The following is a 27,917-nucleotide window of genomic DNA, read 5'->3' on the forward strand; positions in this document are numbered from 1 at the left end:
AAGGCCTCAGCCCAGACAACAGGTGATCAGTCAGGGTCACATTTGGTCTACTGGGAGAACGATCTCCTGTATAGCAAGCCTAAGGCTGCTGAGCCTGGGTCAGCCCGTGTGCTGGTGGTATCCCAGCGCTTCAGAGCCTTCCTACTGGGTTTGGCTCATGACGTTCCTTTAGCTGGACATCTGGGGCAGGACAAGACTTATGACAGGCTTGTCACCCATTTTTATTGGCCTCAGATGAGAAGGGATACAGATATCCATTGCAAAACCTGTCAAACTTGCCAGGCAAGTGGGAAAAGCGGGCGGAAGCAGAAGGCTCCCCTCCAACCTTTTCCCGTGGTCAGTACCCCCTTTGACCGGGTGGGGATTGACAATTGTTGGGCCCCTGGACCCCAAGACAGCTCTGGGCAACAGGTTCATCCTGGTCTTGGTGGACCATGCCACACGGTACCCGAAAGCTATCCCTCTCAGGACAGTGACGGCCCCCGTGGTGGGACGGGCACTGATGATGGGGTTCCCCAGAGAGGTGGTGTCAGACCGGGGCACCAACTTCATTTCCAATTATATGAAGTCTCTGTGGAAGGAGTGTGGGGTAACCTACAAGTTCACCACTCCTTACCACCCACAAGGTAATGGGTTGGTTGAGAGATTCAACCGTACCCTTAAAGGCATGATTATGGGTCTTGAAGAACCAATGAGGCGTAAATGGGACGTCCTCTTGCCATGCCTGCTGTTTGCTTACCATGAGGTGCCACAGAAATCTCTAGGGTTCAGCCCCTTTGAGCTTTTGTATGGACACCCAGTAAGAGGACCTTTGAGTCTGGTCAAAGAAGGCTGGGAGCAATCTCCCAGGAATCCTCCCCAGGATGTATACAGTTACATGCTGGCCTTTAGGAACCAGACTAGGCGCTTCAGAGATCTTGCTCAGGCAAATCTGGAGGCCAGCCAGGAAGAGATGAAGCGGTGGTACGACCGGAATGCCACTCTGGTGGAGCTTCAGCCTGGACAGAAAGTTTGGGTCATGTCCCCTGTGGAACCTTGTGCGCTCAAGGACAGGTGGACTGAACCGTTTGAGGTTGTGGAGAAAAAGAGCGATTTCACCTACATGGTGGACTTGAAGTCTCCCAGGAACCCCTTGCGGGTCCTGCATGTCAACCGTTTAAAGCCCCACTTAGAAAGGTTCAAATGGCATGCTCCTAGCTACAGATGCTGGAATGGAGGAGGAGAGTGAGCCTCTTCCTGACCTCCTGTATGCTAAAGAGCAAGATGGGTCAGTGGATGGTGTTGTCCTCTCTGACACACTGACCCCTGAACAGCAGCAAGATTGTCGCCAACTGTTGGGACAATTCCCTGATCTGTTCTCCTTGATTCCTGGTGTCACTCAGCGGTGTGTCCATGATGTGGATACCGGGGACAGCACTCCTGTGAAGCACAAGGCCTACAGAGTGACTGACAAGGTCAGAGCATACATCAAGGAGGAGGTCTCCAAAATGTTTGCCTTAGGGGTGGTTGAGTCCTCTAGCAGTCCTTGGGCCAGCCCAGTGGTCTTGGTCCCGAAGGCTGCAGCGCCTGGTGCTTCACCAGAACTTCGGTTCTGTGTGGATTACCGAAGACTCAATTCAGTCACCAAGACTGACGCGTACCCCATCCCCAGAGCTGATGAGCTCATAGATCGGTTAGGGGCTGCCCGGTACCTTAGTACGTTTGATCTAACGTCTGGGTACTGGCAGATCGCCTTGACTGATGGGGCAAAGGAGAGGTCAGCATTCTCCACACCAGATGGGCACTACCAGTTCCGGGTTATGCCCTTTGGGATGAAGAATGCCCCTGCCACCTTCCAGAGGTTGGTCAACCAGGTATTGGCTGGACTAGAGGATTTCAGTGCCGCCTACCTGGACGACATCGCAGTGTTCAGCGCCAGCTGGGAGGAACACTTGCGCCACCTTCAGGAAGTGTTGTTGGCCCTGCGCAGTGCAGGCCTCACAATCAAAGCCAGTAAGTGCCAGATTGGGCAGGTTCAGTGGTGTACTTGGGGCACCAAGTAGGGAGCGGCAAGGTGGCCCCCCTACAACCCAAGATTGATACCATCCTGGCTTGGGCACCGCCCAAAACCCAGACTCGGGTGAGAGCCTTCCTAGGTCTCACGGGTTACTACAGGAGGTTTGTCAAGGATTATGGTAACATTGTGCACCCCTTGACTTCGCTGACTTCCAGGAAGCAGCCAAGACTTGTGATCTGGACTGACGCCTGTCAGACGGCCTTTGACACCCTGAAAACTGCAATGTGCACAGCACCTATACTCCAGGCACCCGACTTTTCTAAAGAATTTGTTGTCCAGACGGACGCTTCAGAGCATGGCGTGGGGGCTGTTCTAACTCAGGTGAATGAAGAGGGCCGAGACTTACCTGTAGCCTTCATCAGTAGGAAGTTACTTCCCAGGGAACAGAGGTGGAGTGCGATAGAGCGCGAAGCATTTGCTGTGGTCTGGGCGCTGAAGAAGCTAAGACCCTACCTGTTTGGGACTCACTTCCGGGTTCAGACAGACCACAGGCCCCTCAGATGGTTGATGTAGATGAGGGGGGAGAATCCCAAGCTGTTGAGGTGGTCCATTTCCCTACAGGGGATGGACTTCACGGTGGAACACCGCCCTGGTACAGATCACGCCAATGCTGATGGTCTGTCCAGATTTTTCCGCCTTAGTGATGAGGACTAAGGGTAGTTCTCCCCACATTTCAGCTGTAGGGGACACGTGTTAGACCTGGCATCATTGGCGTGAGTCTCCCCTCCATTTTTTTCTGTTTGCCTCCTCTGTTTACGATGTTTTTGCTGGTATATTGCTTTGGGCACTGTGCCACTGCTGATCAGTGCCACAGTGCAAGTGCTCCCTATGTGAAATTGATGTATTGATTGGATTCCATGTTTGGCTTATTTGGTTTACTGTCAGTCCCTAGTAGAGTGCACCAGGAGTGCCAGGGCTTGTAAATACAAATGCCGCTAGTGGGCTTGCAGCACGTGTTGTGCCACCCACAAAAGCGGCCTAGTAAAAGTATGTCTGAAGGTCTGCCATTGCTAGGCCTATGTGCAGTCTGGTACTGTCACACTGACTGCGCAAGTACACCTACTTGCCAGTCCCTAAACCTTCCCTTAACTACATGCTAGTCACCCCTATGGTAGGCCCACGGGTAGGGTGCATTGTAAGCATAAGGTAGGACAAGCCTGACAAGGTTGGCATGTCCTAATAGTGAATTACAGCCATATTCGTTTTTCACTATTGTAAGGTAACCTGCTCTCCATAAGTTAGAATGGGCTGCCAGGATTATTAATGCTATAATCCTAGCGGGCTCGGGGAGCATGGTGCAATATCGAGTTTGGTATCCCTGAACTCAGGGTTTAATAACGCATCCGTTTGGGTGGATGGTTTTTAGACTCTGTGTTTGAAAATAGCACTTTTAGAAAGTGGCTATTTTCTTGTCTGACTATCTACTGGTCTCTGCTGGTTTGGTGTGCGTGTGACAGGAGCTGGGTGGCTCCAGAGGTCTGAATGAGTCCGTGTGGGGTGAGTGGGGCATTTGCATTGAGAGTAGGGGAAGAGTAGCACTTGATAGCCTGCCCTGCCTGAGACAATTCTGGTTCCACCTCCTGCCAGGCGACTGATGGCTCTGTGCCTGCCAGGGACGATCCTGGCCCCACCTCCTACCGGGCGACTGATGGCCCTGCCCCTGCCAGTGACAATGCTGGCTCTGCTCCTGCTGGGCGGCTGAAGACTCTGCCCTGCACAGTGAATGGGCCAGGTGCCTCAGCCTGGCAACACCCACAACAAACCCAGGATGGGGGGAAATTCCCCTGCATGGACAAAGGGATCAAAGCCAAAAAGGGGTATAAGAGAAGGACCCCTGAACCAAGAATTTAGATCACTTCTGACAAGGAAACCTGAACCAAGGACAAGAAGCCTGCTGATCCAAGGACTTGCCTACCCCTTCTGCCAGTGTGCTGTTTGTTGGGGGAATCCTGCAGTTAAATCTTTATTTTTGCCAAGGAACCAGGAGAGAGGAACTGAGTGTGTACTCTCAAGCTTTGCCAAGGAAAATCTCCAAGGACTGGAAGAGTGCCAGTCTCCTGTTGAAGTCACAGGGTCAAAGGACTTCATTTATTTGCTGAAAGTGCTTGTTGCTGGAACCTGAAAATCCAGCACCTCTGAAGAATCCAGCAATCTCGACGCCGCCGAATCCAGCTCGACATCGTGAGTGCAGCTCCCGTGTCCCGCACCTTTGACGCCGGCCGCCGGGCCCGATCGACGCCAGTTGCGACGCCAGTGAGTAGCGAGTTCGGCTCCATCTCCAAGTGACCCCGTGTCGACGCCGCCGCTGATCGCATAGACACCGAGCCCTCTCGACGTCGTGAGCGCTGCTCACTCTTGCAACATCACCATAGACATCGACGCCGTATCCTGCTTCGCCTCGTGAGTGCTGCTCCTGCCTGCAGATCGCTCCGACTCCGAGGCTCGATCGACGCCGAAGACGCGACGCCGGACATTTCGACGCCGCTGATCATAGTGTGCTTCACTTTTCCAAGGTACTGTGTTGTGGGGGTCTGTGTGACTCCGGGCTCGACGTAGCGCTCCTCGCGGTCGACGCCGAACCTTTGGATTAACTTTGCCTCGACGTCGTGTGACTCCCGTGTGGGTTACACTGTTGCCAAGAACTGTGTTTTAAAGAAGAGTTGCTTTTGTTACTAAAGACTTTGTGCTAAGAAGAAACTACACTTGAACTGTTATTTTTCCTTCCAAGAGTATTTATTGAGATTGTGGTATATTTTTGTCGTTATTTGGTCTTGTGCTAAGCCTTATATAAACATTCTTATTTTTATAATACTACTGTGTCATGTCCATTTGTAGTGTATTCACTTTATTACTGTATGTGGTCATAAATGCTTAACACACTGCCTCTGAGATAAGCCTGTCTGCTTTGCCAAGCTACCAAGGGGGTGAGCAGGGGTTATCTAAGTGTGTGATCCCCTTGCCCTGACTGGAAAAGGTGTGTCCCTATTTGTCAGAAGTGTATACCTCTGCCAACTAGAGACAGCCGCTTCTAACAGATATTTATACACAATCCATTCGTTGAGCATTTATAGATGTCAAAAACTGTGCTATAGAATGCTCATATAAGGTGGCACCGAATATTGGCACCACTTATGGACACTGCAGTTAATTTATTACCAGCCCCCAGCCATTGTGTAATCAAGTCGGTTACACTCGTTTTATGGTAATAGTGCCATGAAACTTTATCCAAGTATATAAACAAAAATGTGTGAATCTTTCATAGTCCTTATACCGTCATATATGTAAACTGCAATAAGCCATTGTGTAATTGGATTGGATAACTCAATTTAGATCTGGTGCAGCTACGGAGCTTTGTCTAAAGAACTAAACAAAATGGCGTGAGTCATCCATAGGATCGGTGCCGCCATCTTTTCCTAGTGAAATTAAAGAACAATCTACTTGAAAACGTTTAATCTTGAATCCAAGACCACCCCTTTGGCCAGGTCTTATCCATCTTTGAAAATGTGTGTATCGTTGGTAACTCTAGACAGACCTGAGGAAGCCCATTCTGCTGAGAACATCCTTTCCTGTTTGCAGTATATCTACATACACATCGATCCATGACGAAATTGACATCCTCATTTGAGAGTTAGGCTAAGTTGTCAGAGATCAGGTACGAAAAAAGAATACCGGACTTCACCTGCTATCTACCTTTGTTCCAGCAGCGAATCTAGGTTTTGAAAACAGTGAGCGAGTTGGAGAAACAACACAACTATACAGCGTTCAAAATGCCAAAATGAGAGAATATGGCCTTATTGGCTCCAGGCAACAATACAAAGATAACCTCAAACCAGCAGGTAAGGGGGGTGGGTGCCATAATGTTAGCTCACATATGTAATTTAACTGGGAGCGATATCTTAGTCACTGTTGATGCAGAGACCTAAGATATTGTACACAATCATCTCCCAAAATGCAGACATATTAACTATACTAGAACTCAACAGCACTGATTATGGTTCGCCTATAGAGTTCATCCTACAGTTATTTGAGCTAGTGCTCACTAAGAATTAATTCATGTTTGTTAAAGAGATCTTTTATACAAAAAGGATTTGCTTTGAGCACATGATTCATACTGTACATAGGTTAGTATTGGCCTCAAATTATATCACAAATATTCTCTGTGCTGCTAATCCATACAGAGAAAACGTCTTGAGGGGCATCCTTCAAGAAGCAGTCTCTTCAACGCAATGCTTACATGACTCGAGGTGTGCCTACTGTGATGTGGAGACCATTACAAATTTAGAACTGCAAAATTAAACGAAGATTTTGTATACATGGAGCAAAACAGTCTGTAGAACCTTGAGTTTGACTGTAAACCCTTTCCAGTTTTTTCCCATCAGTCTTATTTAAAAAACATGAACATTATTTCATGATTGCCATGCCTAGAAGGGTGGCATCCTTTTCCTAAAGTCACGCATTCGTCCAGTCATTTCGTGTTGAGTCCTGTTCAGTTTCATAAATGAGGTTAGGTTACTAATGATGCATTCTGGTGGATCTGTTAATAAAACAACAGTACTTCTACGGAAGAAAGCAGCAAGAACATAAACATCGACTTGTACACTTTTTTAATTCACTCAAATATGTAATACCTTTCTTAAGAACGTATTTCCGCTGCCCTTAGATTGCTGTAATAATTTAGGTGAGGTGGTTTATTTATATATTTATTTTGTTTAAAGATTCAGTTATCTGACTTGCCCAGTGCATAGGTGTGGCTTTAGCTCCGCTTCTAGTGTTGAAGGACCCGAATCTCTTTACAGAGTTTTTTTTAAAATTTATTTTAATTTTATTTTTATTGTTTAGAGCATAAAAACCAAAAGCATACCACTCGAACACAATCTTGGCATGGACAGGTTGTTCGATATATAAGACCACATAAGCATACGGATACATTTATACTTCAGGGCAGAATTCTGGTATACAAGAAGTAACTTGTATATAATCCTATCATCGGTACAAGCAGGATCTCCTGTGGTTACAAATTGTAGCTCTACTAACCAATGCATTGTGGAGGGGTGATAGGTGCATAAGAACTCGAGCAGTGTAAACCGACCTCCACTCATGGGGTCCTCCGTCGTCTGTTCCTGCCTCTGGTGACAAGACCATCTCAGCGGTGACCTGTGACTCTGGTGTTGTCCCGTTAGTGTTACTTAACAAGGAAGTATCTCTTTACAGAGTTTGCGGATCATCTGATCTTCCATTGCAATCAGTCACAGAAATTGTGTGATCAGATGGGGTTGTGATCCAGCGGGCTATAGAAAATATATCATAAACTACGCTACCCAACTTCATAACCTATAAACAAAATTCTAAACTAAATATGGACCCATTTATAAACCTGATATATTTTGGGCCTACTGAATCAGGTGGTCAGAATAAATCTATATACACATTATCTACAAACTATATACATATTTATACATTTACAGAAAGAATATTGTCATTAGAATAAAACCCAACCATTTAAATGACCACCATAGGCGACGTGATCTAGCTAATAGTAACCTACACTTCTGAATAACCAAGACCAGCTTGTTTGTCAAAAGTAAGATTTTATTTACTAAATTATGGTATATAAGTTGAAAGTTTTATAAATGAATTTTATTAGCATTAAAGCAAGCATGATTGTAATGAAATATGAGAAAAATACAATTTAAGCAAGTGAATCAAATTTAAAGAAAATATATAAAGTTTAGCATTTCTAAAACCTAATTCCCTAAATAAGCTAAATAGATAGAAATTAAAGTAAAGTTCTATGAGGATTCTTACGTGCTCCACGCAAAGTCCAGCAGCACATCACCCTCATCGGAAAGTCAGAAAGCAGCAGCCAGCCCAACCCTAAGGGCATGACTTTTTATACCTTTCTACGCTAACTAAACTAGCAAAGGAAAGTTTTCAGAAATCCTCGACGTCCCATTGGCTGAGAGTGACAAGTGACATGTCACCCGTTTCTCAAAAAGTTCCATAAAATCATGTCTCATAAAGACCATTGTCTCTTCCACGTGAAGCCAGAAGCTTCCTGCGTTTGCAACTATGTATTAAGTCATCCTCGCAGCTTCCATAGACTTTCATTACACTTCCGCGGATGCCAAGTTAAGGACTGACAAAATGTTCACTTTCGACCTTGGCCATGTCCGACAGAATGATGTCAGCTCATCAGTTTTTGCTTTGTGAATGCAGCTTCAATAAACGTTTTAATTCAGAATGGGCGTCTCGTGACTTTCTGCAGAATTATATGTCAGCTCTTTTTCTGCGGTTCAAATGACTAGGCCCAAAAGCAGGCAACTTATGTTTTCTAGTATAAAACAAACACAAGAAAAGTATTAATGTAAGAAATAAAGTAGATTCTGTATCCACCCCATGGTTTACTAATTAATTAACCCACCCGATTAATCAAAATGTTACCTAGCCATTGCAAACAAATAAAGCAGCGTTTATATTTACCAGTCTCCGTTTCTTCATGAGACCCAAATGCACCTAGAATAGTAGAAATGACATCACACAGACAAGGAAAAGCAAAACAAGCACATGCTTCTTTTAAGTTTGCAGCAATTAGTAATGACAAAAACGAAAACAATAAATTATTTTATTATTTTGCACGAACAAAAAGATGCAACATTTATGCACGTTCATGAGCACACATGTTAGTCCCCCCACGTGTAAAGTTTAATCTAAGTTGTATTAGCACGACATATCACAAATCATTAATAATTTTATTCATGTTATGGAAATGTGACTTTGCGAGTTCAAACAAAATTTTGTTTTCTATCTCGCTCCATCAACTCCCTCATCTGGTGATTAACAAATCACCACACCAGCACTCAAAATTTTGGTAAATTAAATTTTTAAGAAATCGATTCAAATTCATTTGTATCAGTAAACCTAAAAGTCTGTTTCTGCATAATCTTTGCAATTAACATGACGCTCTCTATGTAACTCCTGTAATTCAATCTCCCTTTCTTCTTCTTTTCTGAGTTTATAGATTCTTTTCTTTTCTTTCAACTGTTTCTTTCTTTTATGTAACAAACAACCTAGTTTGGTCAAAATAAAAATGAATACTATTATAATCAAAGGTGCCAGAATCTTGCCAAGAATTGAACTTCCGATATTATGAAACCAGTTTTTAATTGCTTGAAACCTTTTTGAAAGTTTCCCTGTAAAATCTTCTTCTTCTAAAGGAATTATCTCTGAATGCATTTGTGTAATATTCTTAATATACATTTCAATATTCTTACTTTCATCAGGTATATATGTACAGCAATGTTGGACATGTAAAATGCCACAGACTCCTCCCTCTTTTGCTAGGAGTATGTCTAAAGCAAGACGATCTTGAATTACCATGGATCTAATTGCAATAACTTCAACATTCACTAATTGAAATCCATCAGCAGTGTCAGTTGATAATCTATCAACTATAGTGGACAATTTTCTGATTCTCCCTGCATTTAGGGTTATACCAACAAAAGGTATTACAGCTTGAAAAATATCTCCCAGAACTTCGGTAAAAGTTTCTCTTTTAGCTCTATTTACATAATTATGAATTTTAAACAATCCTTCTGAATCTCTGTCAACATGAAACACTTTAGGAAAAACAATTCCCACATAACAAGTTCCATACCAATGGTCTGGAAGGTTGTAGTAGGCTTTGTCACCACAAACAAAATAAATCCCAGGAAAGATAGGATCTTTTCCACCTTTAAATCCCCAACCTCCCATAATCTGATAAGTATCTTCACAGTTACTTGCACCTACAAAATAATTATCAAAAAGTGTATTATCTCTTCTAATGCAAAGTTTTCCACTAACTGGTTTGTCTATGTGAATTGCAATATTTTCAAGCATTTTGCCATTTAATTGCTCATCCTCTTTCTGCCAGAAAGCAGTTTTAGTCTGCTTGACTAATTCGTTCCTCTTATAAATTGCTCTTCTCTCCTCAACCATATTAAAAAATTTCTTTCCTTCAGCACTTAATTTACATGTTAGATTATTCTTGTAAGCATACTCATAAGTAAGTTCGTTAGTAACAAGGAAATATTCTCTCATTTGTTTTGCTTTCTTATGCTTATTTAAAGCATTGTCAATCTTAACATTAGCAAAAATTTCATCATAATTTGAATAGTAATATTCTAAACGACCAGTTTGATAAAATAAACTAGTTAATACACTACATGTTACAGCATAAGTGAGAGGAAGCATATTATATGTTACTCCCTCAGAAACAGAAGCAGGTAACTTAACACAGACATAGCAGTCTTTTGCATCCATTACCTTTACATATTCACTCAATAGTTTTGTGAATGTATTACTTGAAAAATCACCTATTGATTTATCTTGATGAATGTTAGGCTGATGATCAATAACTTTTGCAGATGTACTATGTTTAGTTTGGCTAACCAGAGCTTTGTTTGTTATGTTAACTTTGTGTAATTCTCTATTCATTTCTAAAGGGATAATCACAGCTAGTACCAACCAGAGCAGAACTAAAATGAGCAGACATACCAGAGTCATCTTACAGCATCTTTTAAAAACAGAACACTTTGAAGTGCTCTCCTTAACATAAGGCATTTTTAGGTTAGTTTTAGCCTCAAAAATAAAAATAAATTTTAAAATTTATATATACCCCCCTTTTAAAATATATTTTTCTTTTATAACCCTAAACAAGATTTCTTCGACCTTATGTCATACATAAGTTTTCTTCAACTAAACAGTTTTTCTTCGACCTTGTGTCAACTAACAAATTTTCTTCAGCCTTTTGCCAATTTAATAATTCTGTACTTCAATCATTGTCACTAATTTCTTGTATTTCGTTTTCTTCTTCACTACTATCATATATGTCAATAACAGGTGGAATTACTAAGTAAGTCCACTCAGGAGACTTGTATTTCTGGTTTGGTCTTATTATTCTCTTCCCTTTTCTTGATATCACTTCAATTTTTCTTCCAACTCCAACTTCTTTTCCTGGACTCTTTTGACTACTTATTTCCTCTACTTGTTCTATTGGCTTTTTGATCAATCTTACTCTCAATCTTCCACCTGGCCAGTAGTCTGCTTTTCTCACGTACTTCTTCTTTGGTTCAGAATTATTTGATTCTGACTTCCAAGTCCTTTTCTTTCCGTTTTCACTTCCACCTTCCACGTCACTTTCTTCAGTTTCGTAGTCTGAAATTTCAATTGACTCAGGAACTTCTCTATTCGGCAATTTCACTCCTTCAGGAACTTCACTTTGTTTTCCATCACTGGTACTCGGTAATTCGTTCTCCTCCTCTTCCTCAATTACCTCTAACTTCCCAGATTTCGGATTTTTGTTCCTTACTTCAGAGTTTGTTCTCTGCCTTTCGATACTCTCCTGGTCTGAAACTTCTTTTGGTTCAGCTTCTTTGTCTTCAATAGAGACAACCGAATCTTCAGTTATCTTTCCTTTTAACAGATTCTCTTCACCTTCAGAATCTATTTCAATTATTTCTAAGTCTTTTCTTGTCAGATTTCCATTCACTGGTACAGTTTCCAGATGTCGACTTTCTTGTCGATCTTCAGAATCTGGAATTACTTCACCTTCTGTTTCGCCTTCTGCTTCAGAATCAGAATCATCTGTGGTATCACTTTCAACGTCAGAACTCTCAGGAGTTGGTACTGGAATAGTATGACTAGGATGAATCCAACGCTTCAATCCTCTGCACTTTACAGCATTAGTAGTGATCAAGATTATCTGCCTAGGTTTCTGCCATCTAGGAGCTAGACAATTCCTTCTCCGATGTACTTTCGTTCTGACCCAATCGCCAGGTCTCAGATCATGAGTCAAAACTTTTTCATTTGATTGAGCTTCAGTTCCCACCTGATTAGACACAGAAGTTACCATATCAGATAACCTTTTACAGTAATCCAAAATTGCACTGTCATTTATGCTCAACAGTTTACCTACAGGTACAAAAGCTTGCCTCATAACTCTTCCCATTAAAATTTCATGAGGACTCAAACCTGTCTTTTTATCTGGTGTACTTCTTATTGACATCAAAACAAGTGGAAGAGCATCAGTCCACTTAATACCTGTTTCAAGACACATTTTTCCAATTCTGTTTTTGATTGTTCCATTTATTTGTTCAACTACACCTGATGCCTCTGGTCTGTATGCACAGTGTATTTTCTGCTCAATGCTCAAAGCTTCACAAATTAACTTCATCAGTTTGTTATCAAAATGGCTTCCTCCATCACTCTCAATAGTAACTGGAAAACCGTACCTTGGGATGATTTCTCTGAGCAATAGTTTTGCTACTGTAATTGAATCACAATGTCGTGTAGGGAAAGCCTCTACCCATCTTGAGAATAAGCATACAATTACAAGTACATATTTCAAACAGTTGTGTAAGGGCATTTCAATGAAATCCATTTGTAACCTGGTAAAGGGACCACCCTCTCGACCAATTATTCCTGTCCCCACCACTGATTTTCTGTTTGGATTCATTTGTTGGCATGACAAACACCTTTGACAAAAAGATTCAGCAATGGTTCTAAATTTGGTATTGAACCATGTTTCTCTAAAAAGTCTGACCATAGAATCTCTTCCTAGATGTGCAGGACCATGATATAATCTGGCCATGTCAGCAATCAAGCAATTTGGTAAGACTACTCTGCCATCTTTGTAAACCCACACTCCATCTTCTTCACGTGGTCTACAATCTGATCTTAACCATAGGTCTTTTTCTTCATCATCTGCTTCGTTTTGTAAATCTCTAATCTCATTCCATGTTTCTACAACAGTTGTTAGCATTAATGAATTTGAATCAGTTTCTTTACTCCTCTCCCGATTGTATGAATAATTTTTCCTTGCGCAGTACTTTGCTGTTTCGTCTGCGAAGGCATTTCCCTTGGAAATATAATCAGTTCCTCTAGTGTGCGCTGCACACTTGACAATGGCAATTTCTTTTGGCAATTGTATTGCTTCAATTAATCTTCTAATGAAAACTGCATTTTTAATTGGTGATCCTGTTGATGTCATGTATCCTCTCTGTGACCAGAGTTGTCCATAATCATGCACAACTCCGTACCCATACTGACTATCAGTAATGATGGTAACTCTTATATCCTTTGATATTTCACATGCACGAATTAAAGCAATCAATTCAGCCACTTGTGCTGAACGAACTCCTTCAAGACATGATGCTTCTTCAACATCTACAACTGTACAAACTGAGTATGAAGCTTTCAAGACACCTCCTTCGGATCTTAAGCATGAGCCATCTACAAAGTAGACAAAATCCGATTCAGACAAAAGTCTGTCTTTGATGTCTTTTCTTGGTTTAGTGCAGAATTCCATGACATCTAAACATTCATGTTCTGTCTCAATGTCATCAACAATTTCAGAATCAGGCAGTAATGTAGAAGGATTCAGATTCAAACATCTTGAAATCGAAACATTATCAGCTCCCAGTATGATTTTCTCATACTTTGTCAATCTGCTACTTGTTAAATGTTGAGTCTTACCTCTTGTCAGTAATATTTCAACCGAATGAGGCACAAAAACTTTCACAGGAAATCCCATAATGATTCCTTCACTTTGTTCGAGGCTGATACTTGTAGCTGCAACTGCTTTCAAACAACCTGGTAATGCTTTTGCAATTGGATCAAGAACTGCAGAGAAGTATGCAATAGGTTTCTTTAAATTTCCATGTCTCTGAATTAATACAGATAATGCACATCCTTCTCTCTCACTGCAATACAGTTCAAAATCTTTCTCATAATTTGGCATACCTAAAGCAGGAGCTTGACATAAGCTCTTTTTCAGGTTCTCAAAAGATTCCATCTCAGCATCATTGAGAATAATTGGATCTTTTACATCCGATTTGGTCAGTCTTTGTAGTGGTTTTGCAATTACTGAAAATCCACTTATCCATTGTCGACAGTAACCTACCATTCCCAGGAACATTCTGACCTGTCTTTGTGTTCTTGGCGGTAACATTGCTTGAATCATTTTTATTCTCTCTATTGTTACTTGTCTTTTTCCTTTTGCAATTCTGTGACCAAGATATTTTACTTCTTGTTTGCAAAACTGTAGTTTTGCTGGGGACACTTTATGTCCTTCTTCTGCAAGGCGATTTAACAGAATTATTGTGTCTCTTACACAATTTTCTCTTGTCTTCGCAGCTATTAACAAATCATCAATATACTGCACCAACGTAGACCTACCTGGTAAGTCTAAATCTTCTAATGATCTTTTTAACAATTCATTAAAGATTGAAGGACTTTCTGTATAGCCCTGAGGGATTCTTGTCCATCCGAGGGTCTTACCTTGGAATCTGAAAGCAAAGATTTCATAACTGTCTGGATGTAAGGGAACAGTAAAGAATGCATTGCAAAGGTCAATAACTGTGTACCATTCAGCATCATGTGGAATCTGAAATAGAATTACTGCTGGATTTGGAACCACAGGACAACATGGAACGACAATTTGATTAACCTTTCTCAAATCTTGTACGATCCTAAATGTTCCGTTAGACTTTTTAACTCCCATAATTGGTGAATTACAAGAGCTACTCTTCATTTCCTTTAATACACCTTGCTTGATTAATTTTTCAATTATAGGTGTAATACCTTCAATTGTTTCTGTTTTCATTTTATATTGTGGAGTGTTTGGAAATTCTATTCCCTGTTTCAATGCAATTTTCACAGGATCTACATTTTTCATTAGACCCATCTCATTCCCAGTAAAATCCCATATTTCAGATTTCACTGTTTCTTTTAGCTCTTCAGGTAAATCCTTTTCTTCAAAAGCAGGAAACAATTTTGTTTCTTCTGCTTCCATCATCATCATTGTCATCCTGTATAAACCATCTTCCTCCATTGTTTGTAACTCAACTCCATCAGGAGAACAATATATTCTGCAATTCATTTTACATAGGATGTCTCTGCCTAATAGATTTACTGGACTACTATTACAAACCACAAATCTGTGTTTGTCTCTGTAATTTCCAATTTCAACTGGTACTGGATCAGTTAAATCTGTTTTAATTTGCTGATTACTTACTCCCACAACTTGGATGGTATCCCCAGAGAGAGGTAGGTTTTCAATTTCCACTGATCTAACAGTAGAACGGGTAGCACCAGTGTCCACTAGAAAAGTGATGTCTACATCATTAACTTTCCCGTTTACATAAGGACCAGACTGGTCAACCTCAAGAGTGGCTCCAACAACACACTCTTCCTCCTCTCTCGGGCACCGTCAGCAATAATCATCAGAGTCACTGTCTTGACTTTCTGCTAATAAAAATTGTTGTGAAGCATTTTGCATTTGAACCCTTTGCTGCTTTTGCTGTTTTTGTGGTTTTATTACCTGTTCACTTCCCTGAAATCCCACGTTTGGATTATATTTTTGAACTCCCCCACAATTCGGAAAAGGTGGTTGTGGCAATTGGTCTTGACGATTATTCACCTGTTGTTGTTGCTGTTGCTGTAATTGTCGCTGAATGTTAAATTCGTTTAACCCCTGTTGCATCTGTAGCTGTCGCTGCAGGTTAACACCATTCTGCATCTGTGGATTCAATAAGGGATTCTTTAAGTTTTTAGGAGGATGAGGACACTCGTCCCTCCAATGTCCAATTTCGCCACAATTAAAACAAGGTAATCTTTGCTTCAGCTCTTCTATCTTTGGGCTAAATTTCTTTGGGAAATTATTACCTTTAAACTTTCCTTGTATCTGGTTTGTATTTCCAGTTTGAACAAAATTAGTGTTCTTATTTCCCATGCTGGCAATCTGTTGCTCAGCCACCTTTACCTGAGCCCACATGGCTTTCTCCTTCAGCTTCTTCTGTTTTACTTCTATTTCATCGCTGCAATACTTTGCTTTTCTTAGAATATCATCTACAGATAGTGATTGCCATCCGACAATACTAGTTCTGATCATTTCTCCAATTTCAGGTTTTAATCCATAAACAAATCTATATATAAAATGACTCATGTCTTTTTCATCTAATTTTTCATAACCACTGTATTGTTTAAAGATTAACAATAGTCTTTCATAAAAAGAATGAACTGATTCTTTTGTTTCCTGTTCTGTTCTTTCTATTTTAACCCAATCGACTTCTTTGGGTGGAATTTTGTTTTTCATCCAAACAATTACTTTTTCATAAAAATCCATTACAAGTGGATTAGGAGCACCTGTTTCTTTAATTCGCTCAGGTTCTGCTTTTGGCCAACTAATAGATATTTTACATTCTGTCCAAAGATCAGATGGAACTACAATGTCAAAAAATCCATCTAAATCAATCCACAGAACTTTTGACACTTTGATAAATCTATCAACTTGCCTGTACCACTCGACTGGTTTTTCCCTCAATTTTGGAAAGTCATTTGTAAATAACAGAATGTCCTGTCTCGACCACGGGACATGAACATATCCTCCACCTGCAACTTCTCTCATTGGAAATTGTTTTGACAATTTATCCAATCTTTCATCTTCCTTCTTTTTCGTCCATTTTACTCTCCATTTATTCAGTTCTCCTAGCTTTTTGATATAGACAATCAAATCTTTAATGTGAACTATTCTTCCCATTGAGTTCAAACTCTCAATGTCACTTTCTGAAAAGTCTAATCTGTAATGCTTTGCAAAATTCTTTTGTTTACTTACATCGATTTCAAGTTCTGCAGCTAGATCCTCTAATTGATCATATTTATTTTTCGTTTTCCACTGAATGCTTTTGCAAATGAACAGTAGTTCATCATCCCGATAGTAATTTAAACTATCTGGACCAATTGTTCCAATTATTAATTCTTCGATATTCGCTTTTAATTTGGCCACATCAAGTTTTGGTGTGGTTACCCTGACTTCCGGACTCCCTATATCTGATACAGCACCCATTGGTGTTTTTGGAGATAAATCCTCATTAAAGGTTAAATCAGGCATTCTCGATTTAGAAGTGTTTATTTCAGATAAATCTGAATAAAATCTTTCAGCAGTCTTTTGAATTTCTGTATTTAAAGGAATAGTTAATCCAGTTTTGTTTGTATTCTTTTGATCAAATACAGGCTGAACAGGACCAATTGTTACTGGAACTGTGACAGCTTCCATGCCTTTTGTCATTCTTTTAATTAATTCTTCTTTAGATCTTAAATATTCATTATAATCAACATCTTCAACATTTCTTGTTTCTCTTGCATAATCTTTTGGAGGTTCCCTTGCTCTTGGAGTCATTGTAAAATGTCTACCTTCATTTCGAGCATTCTCGAATTCTGGTCTTCTAGGAGTTTCATTGATTTCACAATTATTTGGATAAAGTTTAGGAGCTTCACTAATTGGAGGTGCACTCGGTGAAGTTTCAGTAGAAACCACCGGAGTAGACCATGATCTAGGAGGTCTCAAAGGCTGATTAGGCTGATTCTTTCTAGCAGTTGTATATATTTCTTCCATAACTGCATCCTCAGATTCACTTTCCATAGATTTCCCTGTAGGAGTACCCATTACCATTTCATGAATTAAATACAATCCTTCACTCATGTTTCCCTGTCTCCACATTCGCAATCTATCTTCATGAGTTTCTCTTTTCCAAGATGGATTTTTAGAAGGTCTTTTAATTCCACTAGCTTCTCTTTGTAACTGATACATCTCGTCTTCCCATTCAACTAAAGCTTCAAATTGAGTTGGTCTCGGTTTTGGAACAAGAGCATTCATTTTCTCTCGTAAATTTCTTAAAACTCTTACATTAAATGAACCTTCATCAGGCCAAGTTAAAACACCGTCGTTTTTAGTATAGCGTTTCCAACTGTCGAACCATAGGACAGTATGATATCCGTATTCACCTTCCATGTACGCTGCAGGTGTTTTATACTTATGAAGTAGTTTACCACCTCGCGTTTCGATTTTCTTGTCAGGTGAAAATAAATTTTTAAATTTCTGAAATAATGTTGTCTTTTTCTCAACATGTTTAAAATGATAACTCATTTTTAAAAGTTAAATTTAATTCACAAAATCGTTCGTAAAATATTTCCGGGATGTTCCGTACAACAACCAATCCGTGCGCGAAACACACCAACAAGCCAATGACAGTTGAGCTACGTCACTTTTCTGCTCAACCAATAAATTTAGAATTTTTCCGAACGACCAATCAGCTCACAGGCCGTCAGAGACTCAAGAGGCAATCAGAATACAGCTTGTGACGTAGGTCACCCAATCCCAGCGCGGCTCTGTGACGTACACAGCAGCTGCGGTTTCTCGCTTCTCACTCCTGGCGCTTACCCCTCCTTCACAAAATCTTTTCACAGCGCCATTTTAAGAACACTTTTTTAGTGTAAATTAATTCTTAACGATGACTATAAAGACAACATCTGTTCGTTTCACTATTTAGGATAGTTTACATGCATTCAAGTATCCACACTTCGGAATAGACAGCGCTATTCACACTAAGGATAATATTCAATTGTCAGTAGAGTAACCTTACCCCACCCTTCTAACAAGTATAATTATGAACTCGCTTTGCTCTGAACCCACCGCGAAGTGAAAGTTCTAAGAGTTCCACTTGAACATAAAATACAATTCAAACTCGCACTTTTATACGGAAAATTCCCTAATTTCGAACACACATGAAATCCGTACAGGACTCTCACCTGTTTATAGAAATCATGCACCGTTAGCAAAATAACGACGTTATCCGTACAGGGCTCTCACCTGTTTATAGATATGAAACATGTACCCGTACAGGACTCTAACCTGTTTATAGATAATCATGCACCGACGTTAATTTTACCCTTCACTCAAGCTCGGATATAACTAATACTCTCATCACAGTGAGTTTTATGGAAGGCGCTTTGTCCCTATTCTCATGCTGCTTTGATTTCTTAGAAAACCCTCACTATACAAGATTCAGACCTAGCCCTAAAACTGTGCTGCTCGGCGACAACACTATGGTACACGGCGATACCTCTTGTGATACTCGGCGATATCACTACAAACAGAACAGATGGCTTGCGTGACTAATTTCTCGCCACACAATCTATACCGGTATAGTTTACAGATAGGCACGAAAAACGAACTTAACATGTGTTAAAACATCGATCCTATTTCCATACCATAACGCAACCCTTAGCAACCAACATATTACCTTGGTTACCCCTTAGCAACCATCAATTTCTGCTACCAGAGAATTGATCCAGCGGGCTATAGAAAATATATCATAAACTACGCTACCCAACTTCATAACCTATAAACAAAATTCTAAACTAAATATGGACCCATTTATAAACCTGATATATTTTGGGCCTACTGAATCAGGTGGTCAGAATAAATCTATATACACATTATCTACAAACTATATACATATTTATACATTTACAGAAAGAATATTGTCATTAGAATAAAACCCAACCATTTAAATGACCACCATAGGCGACGTGATCTAGCTAATAGTAACCTACACTTCTGAATAACCAAGACCAGCTTGTTTGTCAAAAGTAAGATTTTATTTACTAAATTATGGTATATAAGTTGAAAGTTTTATAAATGAATTTTATTAGCATTAAAGCAAGCATGATTGTAATGAAATATGAGAAAAATACAATTTAAGCAAGTGAATCAAATTTAAAGAAAATATATAAAGTTTAGCATTTCTAAAACCTAATTCCCTAACTAAGCTAAATAGATAGAAATTAAAGTAAAGTTCTATGAGGATTCTTACGTGCTCCACGCAAAGTCCAGCAGCACATCACCCTCATCGGAAAGTCAGAAAGCAGCAGCCAGCCCAACCCTAAGGGCATGACTTTTTATACCTTTCTACGCTAACTAAACTAGCAAAGGAAAGTTTTCAGAAATCCTCGACGTCCCATTGGCTGAGAGTGACAAGTGACATGTCACCCGTTTCTCAAAAAGTTCCATAAAATCATGTCTCATAAAGACCATTGTCTCTTCCACGTGAAGCCAGAAGCTTCCTGCGTTTGCAACTATGTATTAAGTCATCCTCGCAGCTTCCATAGACTTTCATTACACTTCCGCGGATGCCAAGTTAAGGACTGACAAAATGTTCACTTTCGACCTTGGCCATGTCCGACAGAATGATGTCAGCTCATCAGTTTTTGCTTTGTGAATGCAGCTTCAATAAACGTTTTAATTCAGAATGGGCGTCTCGTGACTTTCTGCAGAATTATATGTCAGCTCTTTTTCTGCGGTTCAAATGACTAGGCCCAAAAGCAGGCAACTTATGTTTTCTAGTATAAAACAAACACAAGAAAAGTATTAATGTAAGAAATAAAGTAGATTCTGTATCCACCCCATGGTTTACTAATTAATTAACCCACCCGATTAATCAAAATGTTACCTAGCCATTGCAAACAAATAAAGCAGCGTTTATATTTACCAGTCTCCGTTTCTTCATGAGACCCAAATGCACCTAGAATAGTAGAAATGACATCACACAGACAAGGAAAAGCAAAACAAGCACATGCTTCTTTTAAGTTTGCAGCAATTAGTAATGACAAAAACGAAAACAATAAATTATTTTATTATTTTGCACGAACAAAAAGATGCAACATTTATGCACGTTTATGAGCACACATGTTAGTCCCCCCACGTGTAAAGTTTAATCTAAGTTGTATTAGCACGACATATCACAAATCATTAATAATTTTATTCATGTTATGGAAATGTGACTTTGCGAGTTCAAACAAAATTTTGTTTTCTATCTCGCTCCATCAACTGGGTGTTGGGTTCTTTCCATTAACTGAACCCCTTGCCGAATTCATTACACGAGCCTTCACTGCAATTAATTTCCTGCTATTGCCAACTATTTGTAGATCAGATAGCAAACCTATTTGTTGTATTGCTCATGCTTATTGAAGGTGAAGGCGAAGCATGATCTACATGAGAACATCTGGAGTAAAGTGCAATTTTCAAAATGAGTTGAATACGTTGGTGTAATTTTTGTTCTCTGTATTTGCTCCACAGAGACGAGAAATGCCTAACTGGGGAGGTGGTAACAAATGTGGCTCCTGTGGCAGGACCGTGTACCACGCTGAAGAGGTACAATGTGATGGGAATAGTTATCATCGATGCTGTTTTCTTTGTAGTAAGTAAAATTCAGCTTCTTACATTGCCCGTATGATCTATTTCTAGCTTGGAGTGTCCCCCTGGGAGGCGGTGGGGGAAACCATGACGTGAGATTGGGTGGGCCACAGGCCCAGTTTCAGGGCAGTGGAGCCCTTCAACTATGAAAGCCGATTTGGTGCTGAAGAGAAATGATGTTCCTGACGAATGTGTTGCACGCAAACATAATGGCATATTTCCCGAAATACTCTTCTTATCTGTGTAAACCCACTGCTTTCTAGCCAGCATATTTGAAGTAAAGGCAAAACCAATGGGTCTTGCCTTTGAGACCTGTTGGCTTCGCCAATGGTTTTAGGGATACTGCATAGCAGCATCCTCGTTGCTGTGCAGCTTGGTTAAAGATTAAGCAGAAAGCAGGCTGCATCAATCGTCTTGTGGGTGTGTACCTACAAAATGGCGTGGTTGGGTGTTTAAAATTTATTTTTTAAATTTATTTTAAGATTATTAGGTAGAGTAGTAGACCTAGTCTGGTTTCTCTAAATGGCAGGCACTGAGACTGCCTGTACCTCTTTATTCATAACTCGTTGATATTTTTACCTTCCATTTTTGCAGGATATCTCCAATAGTTTCTGTAAATGGTATACACACTGTTATTCATTCAGAGGACTCCTTTTTTGCAGACCAATTTATTTTGTTAACTTATTTAAGGTTACTAAGTACAAACTACTACCTTTGTCCCTGGAGCGCTCGGCTACCAGTGTGTATTTCTTTCACGTCCCAGCCTTTACTTATGAGGTGGGTCTTCCCTCCAAGTCTTGAAACTCTCGTTTTTTAATGTAGTCTGTACCTACCCCACGTTGTGTAACCAAGGTTGAGGTGCCTTCTACACTGGCCTAGCTGAAACATGAGCAGTACTTGCCTGATGAAGGATGCAGGACAATGCCTGCCAGCTCGCCAGAGTCGCGCGGCGCTCTTCTGGTGTTATTGGGCATATTGTGACCACGAGAAACGCGAGCTTGACTGCTGGGGTAACGTGGGGAGGGGTAGGCGTTGAGGGGCGACTGCCTGTAATCCTAAAATGGGCTCAATCACTTTGAAAGAATATTATTGTTTTAATATTGAAGAGCCTTCTTTTATAAGATCCTTAGACAATTGTAAAGTGCACACCAAAGGGGCAATTATTTTCATGCTGGTTTAAATTGTATGCAAAGAGTTGTGAACTTGTGTCCTGGTTTCTAGCTATGCACGTAGTTTGAAGATTTGAATAGATGAGTAATACTACTTTATCGCTTTGGGAAGGATGAATAGCAAGCCACACCAACAACCATTTGTGTGTGTAAAAGGCATCACAATTTTATTTAGCTGGCACTTTGCCTTACAAAACTAAAACTTCTCTAAACATCGAATTACCTGACCCCTTGACTTTTCCTCCCCCCACCCCTACGATCCCCACATGATAAAAACCCCCACCCTGCAACATACAATGCATAACATTAAATAATACAGAATACAATCACATAACATTTCAAACTCCTACCCTCCCAAGACCTCCAATCCTATCTGCCTTCTTGTAACTGTAACTAACGAACCTCTAATGTAAACTTCCAACCTGCTTAACCTTTCCCCGCTCCTATTCACCAACTCCCCAAACTTTAACGATAAACTACCAAACTTGGCCAACTTCAAAAACAACTCCGCCAGCACCTGTTCAAGCAACAGCATAACGATCACCAACCCCTATGCACCTGTTCCAAACACGCCCTTATTGGAAAAAACCCTGCCCCAAAACAAGCTCCCAGAAAACCCAAAAACCCCAGGGAGGGCGGGTGGGGGTAAAAAACCTGCACTACAGCGCTCCCAGCCACCAGGTCACCAGAATCTAAATTGGTGGCTGGCCAAGCGCGATACTACACTACACTAAATAGCCTTGAGCTATTTTTCAAAAATTGGGCTGCTCCAAAGGCAGCCCAAGCCACAAAATGGCTGCTCCCGTCAGCCCCCTCCCCCTCCCAATCTGACTGGGGGGCAGACCTCGATGTGCTCGACTGCCCCCCAAGCCCCCCTTGGGAGGGATGAGGGGGCGAGCCACACTGACAACCATTTGTGTGTAAAAGGCCGCTTTATTGAAACAGGTGCACATCACAATTTTATTTAACTGGCACTTTGCCGTACAAAACTAAAACCTCTAAACTTCGAATTACCTGACCCCCTAGACTTTTCCTCCCCCACTCCTACGATACCCACATGATAAAAACCCTCACCCTGCAACATACAATGCATAACATTCCAATAACATTAAATAATACGGGGGCGTGGTTTGGACGCCGAGAGAGATGGCGGCTCCGTAACTCTCTCTGCCCGTGCGGAGGTCAATTAAGAACGTTGGAACGCTGTCTACTGCTCAGTGAATGATTTCCGTCGCCAATTTGGGTCCCGGAATGTGAGAGGATCATTTTGAGGGCTCCCCCGTGGAAATCTGTGCTGGGAAGCGGCACTCCGGCCGCTCTGTGTGCCCCGATCCGGAGGCTGCTCCGAGTGAGGCGAATCAGGAGACCGCGTGTCTGCCCAGGGTGTCGGCGGTCGGAAACATAAACCAGACTGGGTCGGCTATGTGCACCGGGACCGGCGGTGAGGGTACACTCCCCAGGGAGAACCGTGAGTAATTGCAAGACACAGCGGGAGTCATTAGACCCGTGAAATAACATTGGCGCTACCCGCGCACTCAAAATGGCGGCATGCGTTCCCTCTTGAGCGAAGGCTCCCTGCTCCCTGCCGCTACAACGGCGCATGAGGAAACGGACGGTATTTAACCCCCGTCTTCGCCCAATGAAGGAAGCAAAGCGGCGAGCCTCCAATGTGTGAAGGAATGACCAAAAGATGGCGCTTATGAGGGCAATGCTTGCTGTATATCGGCGCGCATTTTGAGGGGTAGAATTAAGATCGGCTTACCCACTTGATCACTGCGCGTACAATCTACATAAGATGGGCAGTAATGACACGATCTTGAGGCAATTCAGTAACCTGGCAATATAAAGAACGGCTATGACTAGTGTGCCAAGTTCTGCAGTGCTGGCTACATGGCTGTGAATCTGATGGCTGGAAACCGGCAAAACAGTGAATGAATCCTGTACGGCGCCATGATGATGTAGACCTAACACCAGTGCAACATATGATATCTTATGTATGAGCACACCTCCTTACAGCGATTAAGCGACCATAGGAAGCGTACCATTAAAAGACACGGATAAAGCTATCACCATATCAGTTCTTGAGTACTTTTGACTGGAATCCATTGTATTAAACTAGCTACCGGAAGGAGGCGGCAACGCTGACGAGTGTGTACACTCTATAGAGGGCGGCTGGGAGTGTAAGGTGATTTATCACAACGCTTAAAGGGATTGTCCATATTCAGACATGGCAGACAATAAGGAGCTGGCGAAAAGCTTGAAGAGGCTCAAATACGACCAGTCGAATCCGAATTCTCCTAACAAAGGAGGAAAAACCAACCCTGATCCGATTGACCTGATACTCAGTAGATTGGACGAAGTAAGGGACCTAGCGAGAGCGACCAAAGAGGAGGTAGCGGCGATCAGGCAGGATAATCGCGACACCAATGCAAAGCTGCTAGAAGCAGAGTCAAGGATTAGCAAACTCGAAGATATGGAAGTCAAATCATGTGCTGCCATCAAGCGACTGTGCATAGCTGCGGACCAAACGACTCGGAAACTCGCGGAGTTGGAAGACAGGAACAGAAGGGGGAACCTACGTATTTTCGGAATTCCGGAAGGTTCGGAGGATCAACATGGGAATTGTGTAGCCTTCTTAGAATCCTGGTTCACCCAAGCTACTAACTTGACCTTCCATCATCCGTTGGAATTTGATAGGGCGCATAGAGTGCCAGGCAGGATCAATAAGAATCAAAAGGGCCCCAGAGCTATTGTATGCAAGCCGTTACGCTATCAACATGTAGAACAAATTCTTGATTTCATGCGAAAAAACAATCATATCCTGTGGAAGTCTGCTAAAATCTACATCTCGCAGGATTTTAGTAAAGAGACGGTGGACGTCAGAAAAGCGTTCTTGGCTCTTAGACCATTGTTGAAGAAAAGAGGCTTCCAATATGGTTTTGTGGGCCCGGCAAAGTATCGAGTGATTATCCAAGGTTCCCCGCACATCTTCTCTGATCCCCTGAAACTGAAGCTCATGTTAGATGGCCCTGAGGACCTTGAAATGGAAACGAACAAACCTGAAGGGACAGCAGACCAAGCCTCGGCTTCAGGCTATAAGTGAACGTTTCTTGCTTTCGCCTTTCATGCAATTTCCATATGTATTCCTTTCCCTTAATGAGGAAGGGTTCTGGATTGTTCTGATCCCTGCTTATGTTCTCTTGCAACTGAATGGCTTTTCTGAAGTTTGCAATTGTTAATGTGATAATGTGATAATGTGATAATGTGAAAATGTGACAATTGAATGAATGTTTCTTTCTTGCCTATTGGTGTAACCAATGCTAAGCAATGAGCTCCTATCTACGAGTTGATACGCTTACCAATTGGTAGTCTGAAGGGCTGTTAGTTGATACTGTTAGTTGATACTGCTGTTGGCATCGCAAATTCGTCCTATGTTCAGCCGATTCCAGGTCATTTCACTCTTGTTCAAGGGGTTCCTTGTTGTTGGCCTTTAGAGTATGACCTGGCTAGGTTGCCTTAGTTAACAGCAACCCGCTGGTCTGCTGTGAGAGTTCACTTGTTCCAAACTTTTCTGACAGCATACACGCACGGGGAGGTTACGTCGTAGTCTCTCTTCTGTCACCATGCCTACTGCATACAGGTGGGGTGGGGAGGGTGGAGGGATGTGGGGATTTGGGGTTGGGATGTGTGTTCTATGTTTTTTGCTTTTACTTCCTTGTGCTTGCATACTCTTTCTGCACCGGATGCTTGGTGGGGAGGTCGGTTGGGGGGGTCAATTATCACAATATCGTATTTACAGGTCCTATAGATCTCGATGAGCTAAGTGTTTCTGTCATCCTACTGCTGATGCCATGTGTAATATATAATTATCGATATGAAGACAAGACCTACTGATGTCACATAATACAATCAATACTCCGTTGGGGGTATGTAATGTGGCCAAAATGAAGATTTTATCCTTGAATGTTAAAGGGCTGAATCAACCCGTCAAGAGGCAAAAGATCTTAGACTATACACGGAGATTGAGAGGTGATATTGTTTTACTTCAGGAGACGAAGCTTGAGGCTAAACAGTTCTACCACCTAAGAAATAGGTTTTATACTGAGGTTGTTGGTGCAGAGGCTGTGAACAAAAAGAATGGTGTCCTGATACTTATTGCAAAGAAATCTAAAGTAGAGCTTCTGTCCTCTCACGCAAGCGACGATGGGAGGTGGGTCACGGCCAAACTTAGCAGGGATAATACAGAGTTTTATGTTACGAACATATATGCTCCTAACACCAGCGATCTTAAATTTTGGCAGACTCTGAATAAACACATTGAAACTATTCCGGATAGTGCTGTTCATATACTGGCCGGGGATTTCAATCTTCCAATGGATGGGACATTGGACAGAGACTGCCACTGCCTCTTCAAAACAAATAAATCGCATAAAGCCTTCCTCAATTTATGTAAACGCTTTCACTTGGTTGATGCGTGGAGACTCCAAAATCCCACGGGGAGAGATTATACTTTTTACTCTGCACCTCATGACTCCTACTCCCGAATCGACTACATCCTCATAACACAGAACGGAGTCTCTAGAATAGAATCTACTGCTATAGAACCGCGAGTAATGTCTGATCATTCTTGCATTTCTTTATCCATAGCTAATGTCAAACCCTCTTCTCGTCAGACGTCTTGGCGCCTGAATGATGAAATTCTGAATAATGACCAACATAGAACCACAATACAAACTGCGATATCTTCCTATCTGCTGGATAACAGGGTGGGTGACACATCTGATCTCACCAGATGGGAGGCATTGAAAAGTACTATAAGGGGGGTGTGCATCAAAATCAGATCAGCAATGAACAAAAACTATAATGCAAATCTCGAGTCCTTGGAGAGCGAAATTGTACAACTGGAGAGTAAGCATCTGAGAGATAGAGATGACATGTCCCGGCATGCATTGGCGAATAAAAAATATGAATACAACAAATTAGTCAGCGAGAGGGCGGGTGTATGGCTTGATAATAAAAGGAGATTTAAGATCTGTGATTCTAATAAAGCTGGCAAAAGTCTAGCCTCGTACTTGAAGTTTAAAGTCCAAAAGAATTCGATTAGTGTCCTTAAAGATGCCTTAGGTTCCTCGCACTCGGACCCAGACAAAATAACGGAAGTGTTCAGAGTTTTCTATGAAGACCTTTATGCAAAGAATAAAATGGTTGAGGAAGACCGGATTAGTAGTTATTTGGATGAGTGTGATCTTCCTAGACTTTCTGATGAGGACCAAGTAGGTCTTAATGGCCCGATTAGTGCTCTAGAAATAGGGAATGCGATCAAGAGTCTGAAGTCAGGGAAGGCACCAGGTCCAGATGGCTTCACGGCTAAATTCTACAAAACCTTCCCCTCCCTGCTAGTAGCTCCCCTCCTAAATCTTTTTCAAGAAATAAATGATTCGGGTGAAGTCAGAGGCACACTGGCAGAAGCAATAATTGCAGTTCTCCCCAAAGATGGGAAGGACCCATCGCTCCCGAAAAATTATAGACCAATTTCATTGATTAATATAGACTGTAAGATCCTGGCTATGATACTGTCCGCCCGCCTCCAGAAAGTCCTTCCTCAGTTAGTCCATCCATC

At 41.5% G+C, this 27,917-nt stretch overlaps 1 protein-coding gene across 2 annotated transcripts in view; it reads left to right on the top strand.

Moving 5' to 3' along the window:
• CSRP2 (cysteine and glycine rich protein 2) overlaps positions 1-27,917 on the top strand; it is a 142,829-nt gene that overhangs the window by 40,811 nt on the left and 74,101 nt on the right. For both annotated transcript variants that reach the window (XM_078674255.1, XM_078674256.1), the window contains exon 2: positions 21,012-21,132. In XM_078674255.1, coding sequence (XP_078530381.1) covers positions 21,021-21,132 — 112 coding nt within the window. In that variant the 5' untranslated portion in view covers positions 21,012-21,020. The remainder of the gene's footprint in view (positions 1-21,011; positions 21,133-27,917) is intronic.

This window comes from Lissotriton helveticus, chromosome 1_1 (genome assembly GCF_964261635.1).
Source record: "Lissotriton helveticus chromosome 1_1, aLisHel1.1, whole genome shotgun sequence".
NCBI lineage: Eukaryota > Metazoa > Chordata > Amphibia > Caudata > Salamandridae > Lissotriton > Lissotriton helveticus.